The sequence below is a fragment of the Dendropsophus ebraccatus genome, chromosome 6 (assembly GCF_027789765.1).
Source record: "Dendropsophus ebraccatus isolate aDenEbr1 chromosome 6, aDenEbr1.pat, whole genome shotgun sequence".
NCBI lineage: Eukaryota > Metazoa > Chordata > Amphibia > Anura > Hylidae > Dendropsophus > Dendropsophus ebraccatus.
In genome coordinates, this window is record NC_091459.1 from 152,445,795 (window position 1) to 152,470,716 (window position 24,922).

A 24,922-nucleotide genomic window follows, 5' to 3' on the forward strand; every position below is an offset into this window, starting at 1 on the left:
TATATATACAGCAGTGACATCACCTCCTCCTATCTATTATACAGTATATATATATATATATATATACAGCAGTGACATCTCCTCCTCCTATCTATTATACAGTGTATATATATATATATATATATACAGCAGTGACATCTCCTCCTCCTATCTATTATACAGTATATATATATATATACAGCAGTGACATCACCTCCTCCTACATATTATATAGTATATATATATACAGCAGTGACATCACCTCCTCCTATCTATTATACAGTATATATATATACAGCAGTGACATCACCTCCTCCTATCTATTATACAGTATATATATATACAGCAGTGACATCTCCTCCTCCTATCTATTATACAGTGTATATATATATACAGCAGTGACATCTCCTCCTCCTATCTATTATACAGTATATATATATATACAGCAGTGACATCTCCTCCTCCTATCTATTATACAGTATATATATATATACAGCAGTGACATCACCTCCTCCTATCTATTATACAGTATATATATATATATATATATATATATATATACAGCAGTGACATCACCTCCTCCTATCTATTATACAGTATATATATATATATATACAGCAGTGACATCACCTCCTCCTATCTATTATACAGTATATATATATACAGCAGTGACATCACCTCCTCCTATCTATTATACAGTATATATATATATATATATACAGCAGTGACATCACCTCCTCCTATCTATTATACAGTATATATATATATATATACAGCAGTGACATCTCCTCCTCCTATCTATTATACAGTATATATATATATATATACAGCAGTGACATCTCCTCCTCCTATCTATTATACAGTATATATATATACAGCAGTGACATCTCCTCCTCCTATCTATTATACAGTATATATATATACAGCAGTGACATCTCCTCCTCCTATCTATTATACAGTATATATATATACAGCAGTGACATCTCCTCCTCCTATCTATTATACAGTATATATATATATATATACAGCAGTGACATCTCCTCCTCCTATCTATTATACAGTATATATATATACAGCAGTGACATCTCCTCCTCCTATCTATTATACAGTATATATATATACAGCAGTGACATCTCCTCCTCCTATCTATTATACAGTATATATATATATACAGCAGTGACATCTCCTCCTCCTATCTATTATACAGTATATATATATACAGCAGTGACATCTCCTCCTCCTATCTATTATACAGTATATATATATATATACAGCAGTGACATCTCCTCCTATCTATTATACAGTATATATATATATATATATATATATATATATATATATATATACAGCAGTGACATCTCCTCCTCCTATCTATTATACAGTATATATATATATATATACAGCAGTGACATCACCTCCTCCTATCTATTATACAGTGTATATATATATATACAGCAGTGACATCACCTCCTCCTATCTATTATACAGTATATATATATATATACAGCAGTGACATCACCTCCTCCTATCTATTATACAGTATATATATATATACAGCAGTGACATCACCTCCTCCTATCTATTATACAGTATATATATATATATACAGCAGTGACATCTCCTCCTCCTATCTATTATACAGTATATATATATACAGCAGTGACATCACCTCCTCCTATCTATTATACAGTATATATATATATATATACAGCAGTGACATCTCCTCCTCCTATCTATTATACAGTATATATATATACAGCAGTGACATCACCTCCTCCTATCTATTATACAGTATATATATATATATACAGCAGTGACATCTCCTCCTCCTATCTATTATACAGTATATATATATACAGCAGTGACATCACCTCCTCCTATCTATTATACAGTATATATATATATATATATACAGCAGTGACATCACCTCCTCCTATCTATTATACAGTATATATATATATATATATATATATATATATATATACAGCAGTGACATCTCCTCCTCCTATCTATTATACAGTATATATATATATATATACAGCAGTGACATCACCTCCTCCTATCTATTATACAGTATATATATATATATATACAGCAGTGACATCACCTCCTCCTATCTATTATACAGTATATATATATATATATATATATATATATATATATATATATATATATATACAGCAGTGACATCTCCCCCTCCTATCTATTATACAGTATATATATATATATATACAGCAGTGACATCACCTCCTCCTATCTATTATACAGTATATATATATACAGCAGTGACATCACCTCCTCCTATCTATTATACAGTATATATATATACAGCAGTGACATCTCCTCCTCCTATCTATTATACAGTGTATATATATATACAGCAGTGACATCTCCTCCTCCTATCTATTATACAGTATATATATATATACAGCAGTGACATCTCCTCCTCCTATCTATTATACAGTATATATATATATACAGCAGTGACATCACCTCCTCCTATCTATTATACAGTATATATATATATATATATATATATATATATACAGCAGTGACATCACCTCCTCCTATCTATTATACAGTATATATATATATACAGCAGTGACATCTCCTCCTCCTATCTATTATACAGTATATATATATACAGCAGTGACATCACCTCCTCCTATCTATTATACAGTATATATATATATATATATACAGCAGTGACATCACCTCCTCCTATCTATTATACAGTATATATATATATATATACAGCAGTGACATCTCCTCCTCCTATCTATTATACAGTATATATATATATATATACAGCAGTGACATCTCCTCCTCCTATCTATTATACAGTATATATATATACAGCAGTGACATCACCTCCTCCTATCTATTATACAGTATATATATATACAGCAGTGACATCTCCTCCTCCTATCTATTATACAGTATATATATATACAGCAGTGACATCTCCTCCTCCTATCTATTATACAGTATATATATATATATATACAGCAGTGACATCTCCTCCTCCTATCTATTATACAGTATATATATATACAGCAGTGACATCTCCTCCTCCTATCTATTATACAGTATATATATATACAGCAGTGACATCTCCTCCTCCTATCTATTATACAGTATATATATATATACAGCAGTGACATCTCCTCCTCCTATCTATTATACAGTATATATATATACAGCAGTGACATCTCCTCCTCCTATCTATTATACAGTATATATATATATATAGAGCAGTGACAGCTCCTCCTATCTATTATACAGTATATATATATATATATATATATATATATATATATATATACAGCAGTGACATCTCCTCCTCCTATCTATTATACAGTATATATATATATATATACAGCAGTGACATCACCTCCTCCTATCTATTATACAGTGTATATATATATATACAGCAGTGACATCACCTCCTCCTATCTATTATACAGTATATATATATATATACAGCAGTGACATCACCTCCTCCTATCTATTATACAGTATATATATATATACAGCAGTGACATCACCTCCTCCTATCTATTATACAGTATATATATATATATACAGCAGTGACATCTCCTCCTCCTATCTATTATACAGTATATATATATACAGCAGTGACATCACCTCCTCCTATCTATTATACAGTATATATATATATATATACAGCAGTGACATCTCCTCCTCCTATCTATTATACAGTATATATATATACAGCAGTGACATCACCTCCTCCTATCTATTATACAGTATATATATATATATACAGCAGTGACATCTCCTCCTCCTATCTATTATACAGTATATATATATACAGCAGTGACATCACCTCCTCCTATCTATTATACAGTATATATATATATATATACAGCAGTGACATCACCTCCTCCTATCTATTATACAGTATATATATATATATATATATATATATATATATATATATATATATATATACAGCAGTGACATCTCCTCCTCCTATCTATTATACAGTATATATATATATATATATATATATATATATATATATATATATATATATATATACAGCAGTGACATCACCTCCTCCTATCTATTATACAGTATATATATACAGCAGTGACATCTCCTCCTCCTATCTATTATACAGTATATATATATATATACAGCAGTGACATCTCCTCCTCCTATCTATTATACAGTATATATATATATATATACAGCAGTGACATCACCTCCTCCTATCTATTATACAGTATATATATATATATATATATACAGCAGTGACATCACCTCCTCCTATCTATTATACAGTATATATATATATATATATACAGCAGTGACATCACCTCCTCCTATCTATTATACAGTATATATATATATATACAGCAGTGACATCACCTCCTCCTATCTATTATACAGTATATATATATATACAGCAGTGACATCACCTCCTCCTATCTATTATACAGTATATATATATATATACAGCAGTGACATCTCCTCCTCCTATCTATTATACAGTATATATATATACAGCAGTGACATCACCTCCTCCTATCTATTATACAGTATATATATATATATATACAGCAGTGACATCTCCTCCTCCTATCTATTATACAGTATATATATATACAGCAGTGACATCACCTCCTCCTATCTATTATACAGTATATATATATATATACAGCAGTGACATCTCCTCCTCCTATCTATTATACAGTATATATATATACAGCAGTGACATCACCTCCTCCTATCTATTATACAGTATATATATATATATATACAGCAGTGACATCACCTCCTCCTATCTATTATACAGTATATATATATATATATATATATATATATATATATATATATATATACAGCAGTGACATCTCCTCCTCCTATCTATTATACAGTATATATATATATATATATATATATATATATATATATATATACAGCAGTGACATCACCTCCTCCTATCTATTATACAGTATATATATACAGCAGTGACATCTCCTCCTCCTATCTATTATACAGTATATATATATATATACAGCAGTGACATCTCCTCCTCCTATCTATTATACAGTATATATATATATATATACAGCAGTGACATCTCCTCCTCCTATCTATTATACAGTATATATATATATATATATATATATACAGCAGTGACATCTCCTCCTATCTATTATACAGTATATATATATATATACAGCAGTGACATCTCCTCCTCCTATCTATTATACAGTATATATATATATACAGCAGTGACATCACCTCCTCCTATCTATTATACAGTATATATATATACAGCAGTGACATCACCTCCTCCTATCTATTATACAGTATATATATATATACAGCAGTGACATCACCTCCTCCTATCTATTATACAGTATATATATATACAGCAGTGACGTCACCCCCTCCTATCTATTATACAGTATATATATATACAGCAGTGACATCACCTCCTCCTATCTATTATACAGTATATATATATACAGCAGTGACATCACCTCCTCCTATCTATTATACAGTATATATATATATATATATATACAGCAGTGACATCTCCTCCTCCTATCTATTATACAGTATATATATATATATACAGCAGTGACATCTCCTCCTCCTATCTATTATACAGTATATATATATATATATACAGCAGTGACATCTCCTCCTCCTATCTATTATACAGTATATATATATATACAGCAGTGACATCACCTCCTCCTATCTATTATACAGTATATATATATATATACAGCAGTGACATCACCTCCTCCTATCTATTATACAGTATATATATATACAGCAGTGACGTCACCTCCTCCTATCTATTATACAGTATATATATATACAGCAGTGACGTCACCTCCTCCTATCTATTATACAGTATATATATATACAGCAGTGACATCTCCTCCTCCTATCTATTATACAGTATATATATATACAGCAGTGACATCTCCTCCTCCTATCTATTATACAGTATATATATATACAGCAGTGACATCACCTCCTCCTATCTATTATACAGTATATATATATACAGCAGTGACATCACCTCCTCCTATCTATTATACAGTATATATATATATATATATATACAGCAGTGACATCTCCTCCTCCTATCTATTATACAGTATATATATATATATATACAGCAGTGACATCTCCTCCTCCTATCTATTATACAGTATATATATATATATATATATATATATATACAGCAGTGACATCTCCTCCTCCTATCTATTATACAGTATATATATATATACAGCAGTGACATCTCCTCCTCCTATCTATTATACAGTGTATACATATATACACATACAGCAGTGACATCACTAGTCGGCCATATATCAGTATGATGGGGTTGTTGTCTCTATGTGATAGAAGCTGATGGTGATTTCCCTCCTTATCTTGTACAGGAGAGAAGCAGAAGATGGATCCTGCACTGGGGAAGGTGGGTTCCTAGCCCCACCCCATGCTCTTAGCCCCACCCCATGCTCTTAGCCCCACCCCATGCTCTTAGCCCCACCCCATGCTCCTAGCCCCTTCCTTCGCTCCTAGCCCCACCCCAGGCTCCTTCCCCCGCACCTGACCCTGACCTGCCCCAGGCTCCTAGCCCTGCCCCAGGCTCTTAGTCCTGCCCCAGGCTCCTAGTCCTGCCCCAGGCTCCTAGCCCTGCCCCAGGCTCTTAGTCCTGCCCCAGGCTCCTAGTCCTGCCCCAGGCTCCTAGTCCTGCCCCAGGCTCCTAGTCCTGCCCCAGGCTCCTAGCCCTGCCCCAGGCTCCTAGCCCTGCCCCAGGCTCCTAGTCCTGCCCCAGGCTCCTAGTCCTGCCCCAGGCTCCTAGTCCTGCCCCAGGCTCCTCCCCCATGCCCACTCCTAGCCCTGCCCCCCCCCCCCCCGGTGACTTTGTTTTGCTCTATGTCTAGGTGAAGGGGCAGGAACTCTCCAAGGAGGAGAAACTGCGGCTGCGGAAGGAGAAGAAGCTGCAGAAGAAGAGCAAAGAGAAGCCGCCTGCAGTAGTGGTGACCCCGAGTGTAGGGGGTCAGGAGAGCGCCCCCCAGAGGGGTGAGGAGAGGGGCGGGCAGTATATATGTATCCTGGGGGGGCGGGGGCAGTATATATGTATCCTGGGGGGGGCGGGGGCAGTATATATGTATCCTGGGGGGGCGGGGGCAGTATATATGTATACCGGGGGGGCGGGGGCAGTATATATGTATCCTGGGGGAGAGGGGGCAGTATATATGTATCCTGGGGGGGCGGGGGCAGTATATATGTATCCTGGGGGAGAGGGGGCAGTATATATGTATCCTGGGGGAGAGGGGGCAGTATATATGTATCCTGGGGGGCGGGGGCAGTATATATGTATCCTGGGGGAGAGGGGGCAGTATATATGTATCCTGGGGGGGCAGGCAGTATATATGTATCCTGGGGGGGCGGGGGCAGTATATATGTATCCTGGGGGGGAGGGGGCAGTATATATGTATCCTGGGGGGGCGGGGGCAGTATATATGTTTCCTGGGGGGGGCGGGGGCAGTATATATGTATACTGGGGGGGAGGGGCAGTATATATGTATCCTGGGGGGGAGGGGGCAGTATATATGTATCCTGGGGGGGCGGGGGCAGTATATATGTATACTGGGGGGGAGGGGCAGTATATATGTATCCTGGGGGGGTGGGGGCAGTATATATGTATCCTGGGGGGGGCGGGGGCAGTATATATGTATCCTGGGGGGGCGGGGGCAGTATATATGTATCCTGGGGGGGAGGGGCAGTATATATGTATCCTGGGGGGGAGGGGCAGTATATATGTATACTGGGGGGGAGGGGCAGTATATATGTATCCTGGGGGGGCAGGCAGTATATATGTATCCTGGGGGGGTGGGGGCAGTATATATGTATACTGGGGGGGAGGGGCAGTATATATGTATCCTGGGGGGGCGGGGGCAGTATATATGTATCCTGGGGGGGAGGGGCAGTATATATGTATCCTGGGGGGGAGGGGCAGTATATATGTATACTGGGGGGGCGGGGGCAGTATATATGTATCCTGGGGGGGAGGGGGCAGTATATATGTATCCTGGGGGGGGCGGGGGCAGTATATATGTATATTGGGGGTAGGGGCAGTATATATGTATCCTGGGGGGGCAGGCACTATATATGTATCCTGGGGGGGCAGGCAGTATATATGTATTCTGGGGGGGGAGGGGGCAGTATATATGTATCCCGGGGGGGCAGGCAGTATATATGTATCCCGGGGGGGCAGGCAGTATATATGTATCCTGGGGGGGGCGGGGGCAGTATATATGTATCCTGGGGGAGAGGGGGCAGTATATATGTATCCTGGGGGAGAGGGGGCAGTATATATGTATCCTGGGGGAGAGGGGGCAGTATATATGTATCCTGGGGGAGAGGGGGCAGTATATATGTATCCTGGGGGGGCAGGCAGTATATATGTATACTGGGGGGGCGGGGGCAGTATATATGTATCCTGGGGGGGCGGGGGCAGTATATATGTATACTGGGGGGGCGGGGGCAGTATATATGTATACGGGGGGGGAGGGGCAGTATATATGTATCCTGGGGGGGCGGGGGCAGTATATATGTATCCTGGGGGGGCGGGGGCAGTATATATGTATCCTGGGGGGGAGGGGGCAGTATATATGTATCCCGGGGGGGCAGGCAGTATATATGTATCCTGGGGGGAGGGGTTCTGATGTCCGTACACCTTGCGGTATAATAAGTTACCTGAGGTATGGGAGCGGTTGTCGGTAGTCAGGAGGTCGGCACAGTTCTCAGCAATGTCCTTGTTGTTGCAGTGGACCCCTGTCCACCCTCAGTTACCCCTCCTGTGGCCCCGCCCCCTGCGGAGCAGCCAACTGCAGGGAAGAGCAAGGCAGAGCTGCGGGCAGAGAGAAGAGCCAAACAGGAGGCGGAGCGAGCCCAGAAACAGAGCAAGAAGGCGGAGCCAGGGGCGGGACCAGCTACCACTAAGTTGAAAGCCCCTCCTCCTGAAAGCCAGACAGGTGAGAGACAGTCACAGTTCTCCCGCCCTCTGTGGTCTCTTCCTCTGTCTCTCCTGTGACTCTGTGGTCTCTTCCTCTGTCTCTCCTGTGACTCTGTGGTCTCTTCCTCTGTCTCTCCTGTGACTCTGTGGTCTCTTCCTCTGTCTCTCCTGTGACTCTGTGGTCTCTTTCTCTGTCTCTCCTGTGACTCTGTGGTCTCTTCCTCTGTCTCTCCTGTGACTCTGTGGTCTCTTCCTCTGTCTCTCCTGTGACTCTGTGGTCTCTTTCTCTGTCTCTCCTGTGACTCTGTGGTCTCTTCCTCTGTCTCTCCTGTGACTCTGTGGTCTCTTCCTCTGTCTCTCCTGTGACTCTGTGGTCTCTTTCTCTGTCTCTCCTGTGACTCTGTGGTCTCTTCCTCTGTCTCTCCTGTGACTCTGTGGTCTCTTCCTCTGTCTCTCCTGTGACTCTGTGGTCTCTTCCTCTGTCTCTCCTGTGACTCTGTGGTCTCTTCCTCTGTCTCTCCTGTGACTCTGTGGTCTCTTCCTCTGTCTCTCCTGTGACTCTGTGGTCTCTTCCTCTGTCTCTCCTGTGACTCTGTGGTCTCTTTCTCTGTCTCTCCTGTGACTCTGTGGTCTCTTCCTCTGTCTCTCCTGTGACTCTGTGGTCTCTTCCTCTGTCTCTCCTGTGACTCTGTGGTCTCTTCCTCTGTCTCTCCTGTGACTCTGTGGTCTCTTTCTCTGTCTCTCCTGTGACTCTGTGGTCTCTTCCTCTGTCTCTCCTGTGACTCTGTGGTCTCTTCCTCTGTCTCTCCTGTGACTCTGTGGTCTCTTTCTCTGTCTCTCCTGTGACTCTGTGGTCTCTTCCTCTGTCTCTCCTGTGACTCTGTGGTCTCTTCCTCTGTCTCTCCTGTGACCCTGTGGTCTCTTCCTCTGTCTCTCCTGTGACCCTGTGGTCTCTTCCTCTGTCTCTCCTGTGACCCTGTGGTCTCTTCCTCTGTCTCTCCTGTGACTCTGTGGTCTCTTCCTCTGTCTCTCCTGTGACCCTGTGGTAGGGCTGGGCGGTATACCGCAAAAATACCGATACCGTCACTGGCGTCGGTTAACCGACTTCAACTTGGCCAGGACGGTATTTGCGGTATTTTTGTATTTCTGTGTCCCTGCGCCCGTCCTGTCAGTGCCCCCCGCACACACACGAGCGGCCCGGCACTAGCGCTGGTGTCAGCGGGAGGTGGAGGAGCAGCAGCAGGGTCCAGGTGAGAATGCTCCCCCCTTCCCCCTCCCCCTCCCCCTCCCCAAGCGACCGCCCGTCCGGTCCGCACACCTGTCCGCCCTACCCACCCGTCCGGTCCGAGGCTCCGTCCCACCGCACCTGTCCTGCCAAAGCGCCCACCACCCGTCCGGTCCGGCGTCCCTGCACACTGAGGGGACTACAGGAAAGCCGCCGCCAAGTGCTGCTGTGACATGGCCGCGCCGGCCGGGTGTGGGGGCGATCGAATCGGACTGGTCCGGGACACACACACACACACACACACCCGGCCGGCGAGCGCTGCACATGTTGTCCTGTGTGTGCAGGGACGCGGCCATGTCACAGCAGCACTTGGCGGCGGCTTTCCTGTAGTACAGTACAGGACTGTAACATAGGAGGAATAATGGGCTGCAGCAGGCAGGATAACTTATAGGAGACATTGCTGTGTGTGGCATCCTGCCTGCTGCAGCCCATTATTCCTCCTATGTTACAGCCCTGTACTGAGGGGACTACAGGTCCCAGCATACACCTCCCTGTGCTCCTTGTACAGTAATACACCCCTATATAGTCATACACCCCAATCCGTCCCCCCCTATATAGTCATACACCCCAATCCGTCCCCCCCTATATAGTCATACACCCCAATCCGTCCCCCACTGTATAGTCATACACCCCTATCCCTATGTGCCCCCCCCTGTATAGTCATACACCCCTATCCCTATCCCCCCTGTATAGTCATACACCCCTATCCCTATGTGCCCCCCCCCGTATAGTCATACACCCCAATCCGTCCCCCCCTGTATAGTCATACATCCCAATCCGTCCCCCCCGTATAGTCATACACCCCAATCCGTCCCCCACTGTATAGTCATACACCCCAATCCGTCCCCCCCTGTATAGTCATACACCCCAATCCGTCCCCCCCTGTATAGTCATACACCCCAATCCGTCCCCCCCTGTATAGTCATACACCCCAATCCGTCCCCCCCTGTATAGTCATACACCCCAATCCGTCCCCCACTGTATAGTCATACACCCCAATCCGTCCCCCCCTGTATAGTCATACACCCCAATCCGTCCCCCACTGTATAGTCATACACCCCAATCCACCCCCCCTGTATAATCATACACCCCTATCCCTATGTGCCCCCCCCTGTATAGTCATACACCCCTATCCCTATGCCCCCCCTGTATAGTCATACACCCCTATCCCTATCCCCCCTGTATAGTCATACATCTCTATCCATATGCCCCCCCTGTATAGTCATACACCCCTATCCCCCCTGTATAGTCATACATCTCTATCCATATGCCCCCCCTGTATAGTCATACATCTCTATCCATATGCCCCCCCTGTATAGTCATACATCTCTATCCATATGCCCCCCCTGTATAGTCATACACCCCTATCCCCCCTGTATAGTCATACATCTCTATCCATATGCCCCCCCTGTATAGTCATACATCTCTATCCATATGCCCCCCCTGTATAGTCATACATCCCCTATCCCCCCTGTATAGTCATACATCTCTATCCATATGCCCCCCCTGTATAGTCATACATCTCTATCCATATGCCCCCCCTGTATAGTCATACATCCCCTATCCCCCCCTGTATAGTCATACATCCCTATCCCTATGTGCCCCCCCTGTATAGTCATACATCCCCTATCCCCCCCTGTATAGTCATACACCCCTATCCCTATGCCCCCCCTGTATAGTCATACACCCCTATCCCTATCCCCCCTGTATAGTCATACATCTCTATCCATATGCCCCCCCTGTATAGTCATACACCCCTATCCCCCCTGTATAGTCATACATCTCTATCCATATGCCCCCCCTGTATAGTCATACATCCCCTATCCCCCCCTGTATAGTCATACATCCCCTATCCCCCCCTGTATAGTCATACATCCCCTATCCCCCCCTGTATAGTCATACATCCCCTATCCCCCCCTGTATAGTCATACATCCCCTATCCCCCCCTGTATAGTCATACATCCCCTATCCCCCCCTGTATAGTCATACATCCCCTATCCCCCCCTGTATAGTCATACATCCCCTATCCCCCCCTGTATAGTCATACATCTCTATCCATATGCCCCCCCTGTATAGTCATACATCTCTATCCATATGCCCCCCCTGTATAGTCATACATCTCTATCCATATGCCCCCCCTGTATAGTCATACATCCCCTATCCCTATCCCCCCCTGTATAGTCATACATCTCTATCCATATGCCCCCCCTGTATAGTCATACACCCCTATCCCTATCCCCCCCTGTATAGTCATACATCTCTATCCATATGCCCCCCCTGTATAGTCATACATCCCCTATCCCCCCTGTATAGTCATACATCCCCTATCCCCCCCTGTATAGTCATACATCCCCTATCCCCCCCTGTATAGTCATACATCCCCTATCCCCCCCTGTATAGTCATACATCCCCTCTCCCCCCCTGTATAGTCATACATCCCCTATCCCCCCCTGTATAGTCATACATCCCCTATCCCCCCCTGTAGAGTCATACATCCCCTATCCCCCCCTGTAGAGTCATACATCCCCTATCCCCCCCTGTATAGTCATACATCCCCTATCCCCCCCTGTATAGTCATACATCCCTATCCCTATGTGCCCCCCCTGTATAGTCATACATCCCCTATCCCCCCCTGTATAGTCATACATCCCCTATCCCCCCCTGTAGAGTCATACATCCCCTATCCCCCCCTGTAGAGTCATACATCCCCTATCCCCCCCTGTATAGTCATACATCCCCTATCCCCCCCTGTATAGTCATACATCCCCTATCCCCCCCTGTATAGTCATACATCCCCTATCCCCCCCCCTGTATAGTCATACATCCCCTATCCCCCCCTGTATAGTCATACATCCCCTATCCCCCCCTGTATAGTCATACATCCCCTATCCCCCCCTGTATAGTCATACATCCCCTATCCCCCCCTGTATAGTCATACATCCCCTATCCCCCCCCTGTATAGTCATACATCCCCTATCCCCCCCTGTATAGTCATACATCCCCTATCCCCCCCCCTGTATAGTCATACATCCCCTATCCCCCCCTGTATAGTCATACATCCCCTATCCCCCCCTGTATAGTCATACATCCCCTATCCCCCCCTGTATAGTCATACATCCCCTATCCCCCCCTGTATAGTCATACATCCCCTATCCCCCCCTGTATAGTCATACATCTCTATCCATATGCACTCCCATGTATAGACCCGTACCTCCATCCCTATGTACCTCCTGTATAGTAATACACCCCTAGCCACCCCCCCCCCTCCCACCCCTTTATAGTCATAAACAACAATCCCTATGTGACCCCCTGTGTATACACATCCTGTAGAGGCTGTATACCTGTATATACATGTCCAGGTCCCCTAATAATGACTAATAATAATGATAATAGACTAACCACGGGTTGCTGCTCAGTGAGTTCTTTTTTACTTTTTTTAATCAAAATGTCGTCAGTTTGGCACGGCAAGTGGGTGTGGTTTGCAAAAAGGGGCGTGTCATAATTATCGTTGAATTATCGTTACCGCGGCTACATGTGCGATAAACCGCGATATTGATTTAGGTCAATATCGCCCAGCCCTACCCTGTGGTCTCTTCCTCTGTCTCTCCTGTGACTCTGTGGTCTCTTCCTCTGTCTCTCCTGTGACTCTGTGGTCTCTTCCTCTGTCTCTCCTGTGACTCTGTGGTCTCTTCCTCTGTCTATCCTGTGACTCTGTGGTCTCTTCCTCTGTCTCTCCTGTGACTCTGTGGTCTCTTCCTCTGTCTCTCCTGTGACTCTGTGGTCTCTTCCTCTGTCTCTCCTGTGACTCTGTGGTCTCTTCCTCTGTCTCTCCCGCCCTCTGTGGTCTCTTCCTCTGTCTCTCCTGTGACTCTGTGGTCTCTTCCTCTGTCTCTCCTGTGACTCTGTGGTCTCTTCCTCTGTCTCTCCTGTGACTCTGTGGTCTCTTCCTCTGTCTCTCCCGCCCTCTGTGGTCTCTTCCTCTGTCTCTCCTGTGACTCTGTGGTCTCTTCCTCTGTCTCTCCTGTGACTCTGTGGTCTCTTCCTCTGTCTCTCCTGTGACTCTGTGGTCTCTTCCTCTGTCTCTCCCGCCCTCTGTGGTCTCTTCCTCTGTCTCTCCTGTGACTCTGTGGTCTCTTCCTCTGTCTCTCCTGTGACTCTGTGGTCTCTTCCTCTGTCTCTCCCGCCCTCTGTGGTCTCTTCCTCTGTCTCTCCTGTGATTCTGTGGATGTCTCTGCAGTGAAGCGTCTTCCTGAACATGTCCTTGTGGACGATCCGGCAGCACAGAAGAAATTGGCAAAGAAACTGGAAAGACAGCAGGTGGGTGGTGGTGTGTGTGTGTGTGGCCCCCTGGGTGGTGGTGGGGGGGGTGTTACTCCCTGAGTGGTGGTGGGGTGTGTGTTACTCCCTGAGTGGTGGTGGTGTGTGTGTGGCCCCCTGGGTGGTGGTGGGGGGTGTGTTACTCCCTGAGTGGTGGTGGGGGGTGTGTTACTCCCTGAGTGGTGGTGGGGGGTGTGTTACTCCCTGAGTGGTGGTGGGGGGTGTGTTACTCCCTGAGTGGTGGTGGGGGGGTGTGTTACTCCCTGAGTGGTGGTGGGGTGTGTGTTACTCCCTGAGTGGTGGTGGGGGGTGTTACTCCCTGAGTGGTGGTGGGGTGTGTGTTACTCCCTGAGTGGTGGTGGGGGGTGTGTTACTCCCTGAGTGGTGGTGGGGGGTGTGTTACTCCCTGAGTGGTGGTGGGGGGTGTGTTACTCCCTGAGTGGTGGTGGGGGGGTGTGTTACTCCCTGAGTGGTGGTGGGGTGTGTGTTACTCCCTGAGTGGTGGTGGGGGGTGTTACTCCCTGAGTGGTGGTGGGGTGTGTGTGGCCCCCTGAGTGGTGGTGGGGGGTGTGTTACTCCCTGAGTGGTGGTGGGGTGTGTGTTACTCCCTGAGTGGTGGTGGGGGGGGGGTGTTACTCCCTGAGTGGTGGTGGGGTGTGTGTGTTACTCCCTGAGTGGTGGGGGGGGGGGTGTTACTCCCTGAGTGGTGGTGGGGTGTGTGTTACTCCCTGAGTGGTGGTGGGGTGTGTGTTACTCCCTGAGTGGTGGTGGGGTGTGTTACTCCCTGAGTGGTGGTGGGGGGTGTTACTCCCTGAGTGGTGGTGGGGGGGGGGGGTGTTACTCCCTGAGTGGTGGTGGGGGGTGTGTGTTACTCCCTGAGTGGTGGGGGGGGGGGGGGGTGTTACTCCCTGAGTGGTGGGGGGGGGGGGTGTTACTCCCTGAGTGGTGGTGGGGTGTGTGTTACTCCCTGAGTGGTGGTGGGGTGTGTGTTACTCCCTGAGTGGTGGTGGGGTGTGTTACTCCCTGAGTGGTGGTGGGGGGGTGTGTTACTCCCTGAGTGGTGGTGGGGGGTGTGTTACTCCCTGAGTGGTGGTGGGGTGTGTGTTACTCCCTGAGTGGTGGTGGGGGGTGTGTTACTCCCTGAGTGGTGGTGGGGTGTGTGTTACTCCCTGAGTGGTGGTGGGGGGTGTGTTACTCCCTGAGTGGTGGTGGGGTGTGTGTTACTCCCTGAGTGGTGGTGGGGTGTGTGTTACTCCCTGAGTGGTGGTGGGGGGTGTGTTACTCCCTGAGTGGTGGTGGGGTGTGTGTTACTCCCTGAGTGGTGGTGGTGGGGGGGGGGTGTGTTACTCCCTGAGTGGTGGTGGTGGGGGGGGGGGGGGTGTTACTCCCTGAGTGGGCTGTTGCTGTGGATTCCCCCAAATGTTGTGGCTGACTAGTTGCCCCCTGTAACCGGTTACTTTGGAGAATAGTGGCAGAAGGCTATAACCACACAGATTTATAGAAAAATAAGAGATTTATTACAGAAAACAATACTTAGCTGTAGTTACAGATGGGACAGATGCAGAGATGTTCCTTCCACAATGAGATGGGGAGCCCCATTGTACATTATACACTAATATACACCCATTCCCCTCGATGACCACCAGGGTGCTGGGCACCTTCCATCCATGGTCCCAGCTGGGACTGACTAGAAGCTACATACCCCCGACCTGTATAGTAAGTTTGGGTGGGGGGTGATGGGCTTCTATGTCTGTGTAGACCACTGATCACCATGGATGGAAGTTATCTGATGTTTCTCCGGCCTTGTACATATTTACCAAGCACAATGGGGACCCAGTCTCACAACTACAGCTACAAGGTTCTGTCAGCCATAGAACAATAGCAACAAACAACTGTATCCTCCAATGTCCACACTATTGTGCAGGTATATGGCCGGACAGCTGACATAGGTGTGACAGTATACATACACACACACACAACTACAATGACTTCTACACACATAGCCATACGAATAAATATATATACACATATACACAAGACATTACAATAATACATTCCTTCTCATTACACCCATCCGGTTACACTCCACCCCTTGTCTTATTGATGTGATGTAAGGAAGTTATAGACATTATATGTGACGCCATTTACACGTTCTTCTGATATCATCCTCATTTAACCATGTGATTGCTCACTTCCTATTTTCTCTTACATTGGTCGGTTGCTACAAACAGAAACTAGTGCGGTCACAGCTGAGGCTTAAAAACAAAAAGAATAATCAAATGTCCAGTGATACAAAATACAATATCCATTCTGGTGGGAATTTTCTTTCTTCTGATCTTCTTAGACCCCGATCTCAGGTGCAGGGAAGCAAGGGGATTATTGTGCGCTCGCCACAGGGGCCTATTGCTCAGGTAACGTCACTACTTCCATGGTTGGCCAAAGGACAGACCCTCAGTAGGCATCTGCCCCCACTCTACATATTCAGAAGTCTGTCTCATTCCTCCCCTCCCCTCCCCTATGTATCTCTGGTGATGGATCAGGGGGTGCAGGTATGGCTGGAGGTGCAGGCTGTAGAGCCCCTCTGTATCTCTGGTGATGGATTAGGGGGGTGCAGGTATGGCTGGAGGTGCAGGCTGTAGAGCCCCTCTGTATCTCTGGTGATGGATTAGGGGGGTGCAGGTATGGCTGGAGGTGCAGGCTGTAGAGCCCCTCTGTATCTCTGGTGATGGGTCGGGGGGGGGGGGGGAGGTGCAGGTATGGCTGGAGGTGCAGGCTGTAGAGCCCCTCTGTATCTCTGGTGATGGATCAGGGGGTGCAGGTATGGCTGGAGGTGCAGGCTGTAGAGCCCCTCTGTATCTCTGGTGATGGATCAGGGGGTGCAGGTATGGCTGGAGGTGCAGGCTGTAGAGCCCCTCTGTATCTCTGGTGATGGGTCGGGGTGCAGGTATGGCTGGAGGTGCAGGCTGTAGAGCCCCTCTGTATCTCTGGTGATGGGTCGGGGGGGGAGGTGCAGGTATGGCTGGAGGTGCAGGCTGTAGAGCCCCTCTGTATCTCTGGTGATTGGGGGTCGGGGAGGTGCAGGTATGGCTGGAGGTGCAGGCTGTAGAGCCCCTCTGTATCTCTGGTGATGGGTCGGGGGAGGTGCAGGTATGGCTGGAGGTGCAGGCTGTAGAGCCCCTCTGTATCTCTGGTGATGGGTCGGGGGAGGTGCAGGTATGGCTGGAGGTGCAGGCTGTAGAGCCCCTCTGTATCTCTGGTGAGGGGTCGGGGGGTGCAGGTATGGCTGGAGGTGCAGGCTGTAGAGCCCCTCTGTATCTCTGGTGATGGGTCGGGGGAGGTGCAGGTATGGCTGGAGGTGCAGGCTGTAGAGCCCCTCTGTATCTCTGGTGATGGGTCGGGGGAGGTGCAGGTATGGCTGGAGGTGCAGGCTGTAGAGCCCCTCTGTATCTCTGGTGATGGGTCGGGGGAGGTGCAGGTATGGCTGGAGGTGCAGGCTGTAGAGCCCCTCTGTATCTCTGGTGATGGGGGGTCGGGGGGTGCAGGTATGGCTGGAGGTGCAGGCTGTAGAGCCCCTCTGTATCTCTGGTGAGGGGTCGGGGGAGGTGCAGGTATGGCTGGAGGTGCAGGCTGTAGAGCCCCTCTGTATCTCTGGTGAGGGGTCGGGGGGGGGGGTGCAGGTATGGCTGGAGGTGCAGGCTGTAGAGCCCCTCTGTATCTCTGGTGATGGGGGGTTGGGGGGTGCAGGTATGGCTGGAGGTGCAGGCTGTAGAGCCCCTCTGTATCTCTGGTGAGGGGTCGGGGGTGCAGGTATGGCTGGAGGTGCAGGCTGTAGAGCCCCTCTGTATCTCTGGTGAGGGGTCGGGGGAGGTGCAGGTATGGCTGGAGGTGCAGGCTGTAGAGCCCCTCTGTATCTCTGGTGAGGGGTCGGGGAGGTGCAGGTATGGCTGGAGGTGCAGGCTGTAGAGCCCCTCTGTATCTCTGGTGATGGGTCGGGGTGCAGGTATGGCTGGAGGTGCAGGCTGTAGAGCCCCTCTGTATCTCTGGTGATGGGTCGGGGGGGGGGGTGCAGGTATGGCTGGAGGTGCAGGCTGTAGAGCCCCTCTGTATCTCTGGTGAGGGGTCGGGGGGGGGGTGCAGGTATGGCTGGAGGTGCAGGCTGTAGAGCCCCTCTGTATCTCTGGTGATGGGTCGGGGGAGGTGCAGGTATGGCTGGAGGTGCAGGCTGTAGAGCCCCTCTGTATCTCTGGTGATGGGTCGGGGGAGGTGCAGGTATGGCTGGAGGTGCAGGCTGTAGAGCCCCTCTGTATCTCTGGTGATGGGTCGGGGGGGAGGTGCAGGTATGGCTGGAGGTGCAGGCTGTAGAGCCCCTCTGTATCTCTGGTGATGGGGGGTTGGGGGGTGCAGGTATGGCTGGAGGTGCAGGCTGTAGAGCCCCTCTGTATCTCTGGTGATGGGGGGGAGGTGCAGGTATGGCTGGAGGTGCAGGCTGTAGAGCCCCTCTGTATCTCTGGTGAGGGGTTGGGGGGTGCAGGTATGGCTGGAGGTGCAGGCTGTAGAGCCCCTCTGTATCTCTGGTGATGGGGGGTTGGGGGGTGCAGGTATGGCTGGAGGTGCAGGCTGTAGAGCCCCGCTGTATCTCTGGTGATGGGGGGTTGGGGGGTGCAGGTATGGCTGGAGGTGCAGGCTGTAGAGCCCCTCTGTATCTCTGGTGAGGGGTCGGGGGGGGGGTGCAGGTATGGGTGGAGGTGCAGGCTGTAGAGCCCCTCTGTATCTCTGGTGAGGGGTCGGGGTGCAGGTATGGCTGGAGGTGCAGGCTGTAGAGCCCCTCTGTATCTCTGGTGAGGGGTCGGGGGAGGTGCAGGTATGGCTGGAGGTGCAGGCTGTAGAGCCCCTCTGTATCTCTGGTGATTGGGGGTCGGGGTGCAGGTATGGCTGGAGGTGCAGGCTGTAGAGCCCCTCTGTATCTCTGGTGATGGGTCGGGGGGGGGAGGTGCAGGTATGGCTGGAGGTGCAGGCTGTAGAGCCCCTCTGTATCTCTGGTGAGGGGTCGGGGGGGGTGCAGGTATGGCTGGAGGTGCAGGCTGTAGAGCCCCTCTGTATCTCTGGTGATGGGGGGGGGGTGCAGGTATGGCTGGAGGTGCAGGCTGTAGAGCCCCTCTGTATCTCTGGTGATGGGGGGTCGGGGGGTGCAGGTATGGCTGGAGGTGCAGGCTGTAGAGCCCCTCTGTATCTCTGGTGATGGGTCGGGAGGTGCAGGTATGGCTGGAGGTGCAGGCTGTAGAGCCCCTCTGTATCTCTGGTGATGGGTCGGGGTGCAGGTATGGCTGGAGGTGCAGGCTGTAGAGCCCCTCTGTATCTCTGGTGATGGGTCGGGGGGGGGGGGTATGGCTGGAGGTGCAGGCTGTAGAGCCCCTCTGTATCTCTGGTGAGGGGTCGGGGGGGGGGGGTATGGCTGGAGGTGCAGGCTGTAGAGCCCCTCTGTATCTCTGGTGATGGGTCGGGGGGGGGGGTGCAGGTATGGCTGGAGGTGCAGGCTGTAGAGCCCCTCTGTATCTCTGGTGATGGGGGGTTGGGGGGTGCAGGTATGGCTGGAGGTGCAGGCTGTAGAGCCCCTCTGTATCTCTGGTGATGGGTCGGGGGGTGCAGGTATGGCTGGAGGTGCAGGCTGTAGAGCCCCTCTGTATCTCTGGTGAGGGGTCGGGGGGGGGGGAGGTGCAGGTATGGCTGGAGGTGCAGGCTGTAGAGCCCCTCTGTATCTCTGGTGATGGGTCGGGGGGGGGGAGGTGCAGGTATGGCTGGAGGTGCAGGCTGTAGAGCCCCTCTGTATCTCTGGTGATGGGTCGGGGGGGTGCAGGTATGGCTGGAGGTGCAGACTGTAGAGCCCCTCTGTATCTCTGGTGATGGGTCGGGGGGGTGCAGGTATGGCTGGAGGTGCAGGCTGTAGAGCCCCTCTGTATCTCTGGTGAGGGGTCGGGGGTGCAGGTATGGCTGGAGGTGCAGGCTGTAGAGCCCCTCTGTATCTCTGGTGAGGGGTCGGGGGGGTGCAGGTATGGCTGGAGGTGCAGGCTGTAGAGCCCCTCTGTATCTCTGGTGATGGGTCGGGGTGCAGGTATGGCTGGAGGTGCAGGCTGTAGAGCCCCTCTGTATCTCTGGTGAGGGGTCGGGGGGGGGGGGGTATGGCTGGAGGTGCAGGCTGTAGAGCCCCTCTGTATCTCTGGTGATGGGTCGGGGGGGGGGGGTGCAGGTATGGCTGGAGGTGCAGGCTGTAGAGCCCCTCTGTATCTCTGTGATGGGTCGGGGGGGGGGGGGTGCAGGTATGGCTGGAGGTGCAGGCTGTAGAGCCCGTCTGTATCTCTGGTGAGGGGTCGGGGGGGAGGTGCAGGTATGGCTGGAGGTGCAGGCTGTAGAGCCCCTCTGTATCTCTGGTGAGGGGTCGGGGGTGCAGGTATGGCTGGAGGTGCAGGCTGTAGAGCCCCTCTGTATCTCTGGTGATGGGTCGGGGGGGAGGTGCAGGTATGGCTGGAGGTGCAGGCTGTAGAGCCCCTCTGTATCTCTGGTGATGGGGATCGGGGGGGGGCAGGTATGGCTGGAGGTGCAGGCTGTAGAGCCCCTCTGTATCTCTGGTGAGGGGTCGGGGGGGAGGTGCAGGTATGGCTGGAGGTGCAGGCTGTAGAGCCCCTCTGTATCTCTGGTGATGGGTCGGGGTGCAGGTATGGCTGGAGGTGCAGGCTGTAGAGCCCCTCTGTATCTCTGGTGATGGGTCGGGGGGGGGGGGGTACAGGTATGGCTGGAGGTGCAGGCTGTAGAGCCCCTCTGTATCTCTGGTGATGGGTCGGGGGGGGGGGAGGTGCAGGTATGGCTGGAGGTGCAGGCTGTAGAGCCCCTCTGTATCTCTGGTGAGGGGTCGGGGGGGGAGGGTGCAGGTATGGCTGGAGGTGCAGGCTGTAGAGCCCCTCTGTATCTCTGGTGATGGGGGGTCGGGGTGCAGGTATGGCTGGAGGTGCAGGCTGTAGAGCCCCTCTGTATCTCTGGTGATGGGTCGGGGGTGCAGGTATGGCTGGAGGTGCAGGCTGTAGAGCCCCTCTGTATCTCTGGTGATGGGGGGGGGGTGCAGGTATGGCTGGAGGTGCAGGCTGTAGAGCCCCTCTGTATCTCTGGTGATGGGTCGGGGTGCAGGTATGGCTGGAGGTGCAGGCTGTAGAGCCCCTCTGTATCTCTGGTGATGGGGGGTCGGGGGGTGCAGGTATGGCTGGAGGTGCAGGCTGTAGAGCCCCTCTGTATCTCTGGTGATGGGTCGGGAGGTGCAGGTATGGCTGGAGGTGCAGGCTGTAGAGCCCCTCTGTATCTCTGGTGAGGGGTCGGGGGGGGGGGGTATGGCTGGAGGTGCAGGCTGTAGAGCCCCTCTGTATCTCTGGTGATGGGTCGGGGGAGGTGCAGGTATGGCTGGAGGTGCAGGCTGTAGAGCCCCTCTGTATCTCTGGTGATGGGTCGGGGGGGAGGTGCAGGTATGGCTGGAGGTGCAGGCTGTAGAGCCCCTCTGTATCTCTGGTGATGGGGGGGTCGGGGGGGGGGAGGTGCAGGTATGGCTGGAGGTGCAGGCTGTAGAGCCCCTCTGTATCTCTGGTGAGGGGTCGGGGGGGGGGTGCAGGTATGGCTGGAGGTGCAGGCTGTAGAGCCCCTCTGTATCTCTGGTGATGGGGGGTCGGGGGGGGGGCAGGTATGGCTGGAGGTGCAGGCTGTAGAGCCCCTCTGTATCTCTGGTGATGGGGGGGAGGTGCAGGTATGGCTGGAGGTGCAGGCTGTAGAGCCCCTCTGTATCTCTGGTGATGGGTCGGGGGGGGGGAGGTGCAGGTATGGCTGGAGGTGCAGGCTGTAGAGCCCCTCTGTATCTCTGGTGATGGGTCGGGGGGGTGCAGGTATGGCTGGAGGTGCAGGCTGTAGAGCCCCTCTGTATCTCTGGTGATGGGTCGGGGGGGGTGCAGGTATGGCTGGAGGTGCAGGCTGTAGAGCCCCTCTGTATCTCTGGTGATGGGTCGGGGGGGGGGGTGCAGGTATGGCTGGAGGTGCAGGCTGTAGAGCCCCTCTGTATCTCTGGTGATGGGTCGGGGTGCAGGTATGGCTGGAGGTGCAGGCTGTAGAGCCCCTCTGTATCTCTGGTGATGGGGGGTCGGGGGGTGCAGGTATGGCTGGAGGTGCAGGCTGTAGAGCCCCTCTGTATCTCTGGTGATGGGGGGTCGGGGTGCAGGTATGGCTGGAGGTGCAGGCTGTAGAGCCCCTCTGTATCTCTGGTGATGGTCGGGGGGGGGGGGGGGGTGCAGGTATGGCTGGAGGTGCAGGCTGTAGAGCCCCTCTGTATCTCTGGTGATGGGTCGGGGGGGTGCAGGTATGGCTGGAGGTGCAGGCTGTAGAGCCCCTCTGTATCTCTGGTGAGGGGTCGGGGGGGGGGGGGGGTATGGCTGGAGGTGCAGGCTGTAGAGCCCCTCTGTATCTCTGGTGATGGGTCGGGGGGGGGGGGGGGGTGCAGGTATGGCTGGAGGTGCAGGCTGTAGAGCCCCTCTGTATCTCTGGTGATGGGTCGGGGGGGGGTGCAGGTATGGCTGGAGGTGCAGGCTGTAGAGCCCCTCTGTATCTCTGGTGATGGGTCGGGGGAGGTGCAGGTATGGCTGGAGGTGCAGGCTGTAGAGCCCCTCTGTATCTCTGGTGATGGGTCGGGGGGGAGGTGCAGGTATGGCTGGAGGTGCAGGCTGTAGAGCCCCTCTGTATCTCTGGTGATGGGGGGTCGGGGGGGGGCAGGTATGGCTGGAGGTGCAGGCTGTAGAGCCCCTCTGTATCTCTGGTGAGGGGTCAGGGGGGGGAGGTGCAGGTATGGCTGGAGGTGCAGGCTGTAGAGCCCCTCTGTATCTCTGGTGAGGGGTCGGGGAGGTGCAGGTATGGCTGGAGGTGCAGGCTGTAGAGCCCCTCTGTATCTCTGGTGATTGGGGGTCGGGGGGGGGTGCAGGTATGGCTGGAGGTGCAGGCTGTAGAGCCCCTCTGTATCTCTGGTGAGGGGTCGGGGGGGTGCAGGTATGGCTGGAGGTGCAGGCTGTAGAGCCCCTCTGTATCTCTGGTGATGGGTCGGGGGAGGTGCAGGTATGGCTGGAGGTGCAGGCTGTAGAGCCCCTCTGTATCTCTGGTGATGGGGGGTTGGGGGGTGCAGGTATGGCTGGAGGTGCAGGCTGTAGAGCCCCTCTGTATCTCTGGTGATGGGTCGGGGGGGGGGGGGGAGGTGCAGGTTTGGCTGGAGGTGCAGGCTGTAGAGCCCCTTTGGCAGTGCTGTTCCAGGTACATGGTCTTCCGTCACTCGTGCATCATCTTGGCACCTTGGAGAGAAGACACTGTAGATCTCGGGATGTCAGCTCTTCAGGCTCTCTGCACTTGCTGAGTTTTAAGAGGGGTCAATATCCAAATAGGAATGAATCATTGAATCCCCAGCAGATAGGAAACATGGCGGCTTTAGACTCAGTCACATGAGAACAGAAGGTCATTTGCGAAGTCTCTGTAAACGCTGTATAAAGTCCTGTATATTTTCATGGTGGTCGCTCATTCCTTCATCAAATGGAGAACACAAAAATAAAAATCCAAATGTCTTTCTTAGGAAAAAAAAACAACAAATCCAATCTCTGCCCAGGAAAGTGTTTCTGTTGATAGCAAGGACATGTAACAATGGCGATCTACCTAATCCCATTACCAACATGGTTATCGTCAAACAACATTCTTACATTTCAAGCATACAAACCAAACATATAGTATATGACTTCAGTCTATTGGATGAATAAACAAATCTAGAGTATACACACATATCCTTTAATATGCATCCCATGTAAAGCAAACCCATCATCCTGTATTGGAGATATATATATACACACATACATATATAGCTATATCCAATGCAGGCATTTTCTCAGTAATGGTTACCCATACATATTTGCATTTTCCCAACACAATTCACCCACCCTTATTGTTTTCTTTGTAAACAATCTTGAACGTTCTGAACTCATTCAGTTTATTACTTCAATATTGATTATTTTTTATCCCAAAACCAATTTCAGTGAAATATATTCAATTCAGCATTCAGATACCCCACTTATATAGCACCAAGTAGGCATCTGAAGACAATTCAGACTTCTCAATCTTATTTCCCTCTCAGGGTTTCGGTGTTTAGGAGGGACAAAGGGCGGCTGGTATATCCAAACATAAGGGGCTGTCACTCTCCCTTTCTTATCCCACCTTTCTATGTCATTAGTCACCACCCCCTTAGTCCAGGGCTTTGTACTGTC

At 50.2% G+C, this 24,922-nt stretch overlaps 1 protein-coding gene across 1 annotated transcript in view; it reads left to right on the forward strand.

Moving 5' to 3' along the window:
- Positions 1-24,922, forward strand: part of EIF2B4 (eukaryotic translation initiation factor 2B subunit delta) — a 42,194-nt gene that overhangs the window by 8,153 nt on the left and 9,119 nt on the right. Inside the window, exons 2-5 of the mRNA XM_069974363.1 lie at positions 6,420-6,454; positions 6,927-7,065; positions 8,817-9,023; positions 14,527-14,606. Coding sequence (XP_069830464.1) covers positions 6,420-6,454; positions 6,927-7,065; positions 8,817-9,023; positions 14,527-14,606 — 461 coding nt within the window. The remainder of the gene's footprint in view (positions 1-6,419; positions 6,455-6,926; positions 7,066-8,816; positions 9,024-14,526; positions 14,607-24,922) is intronic.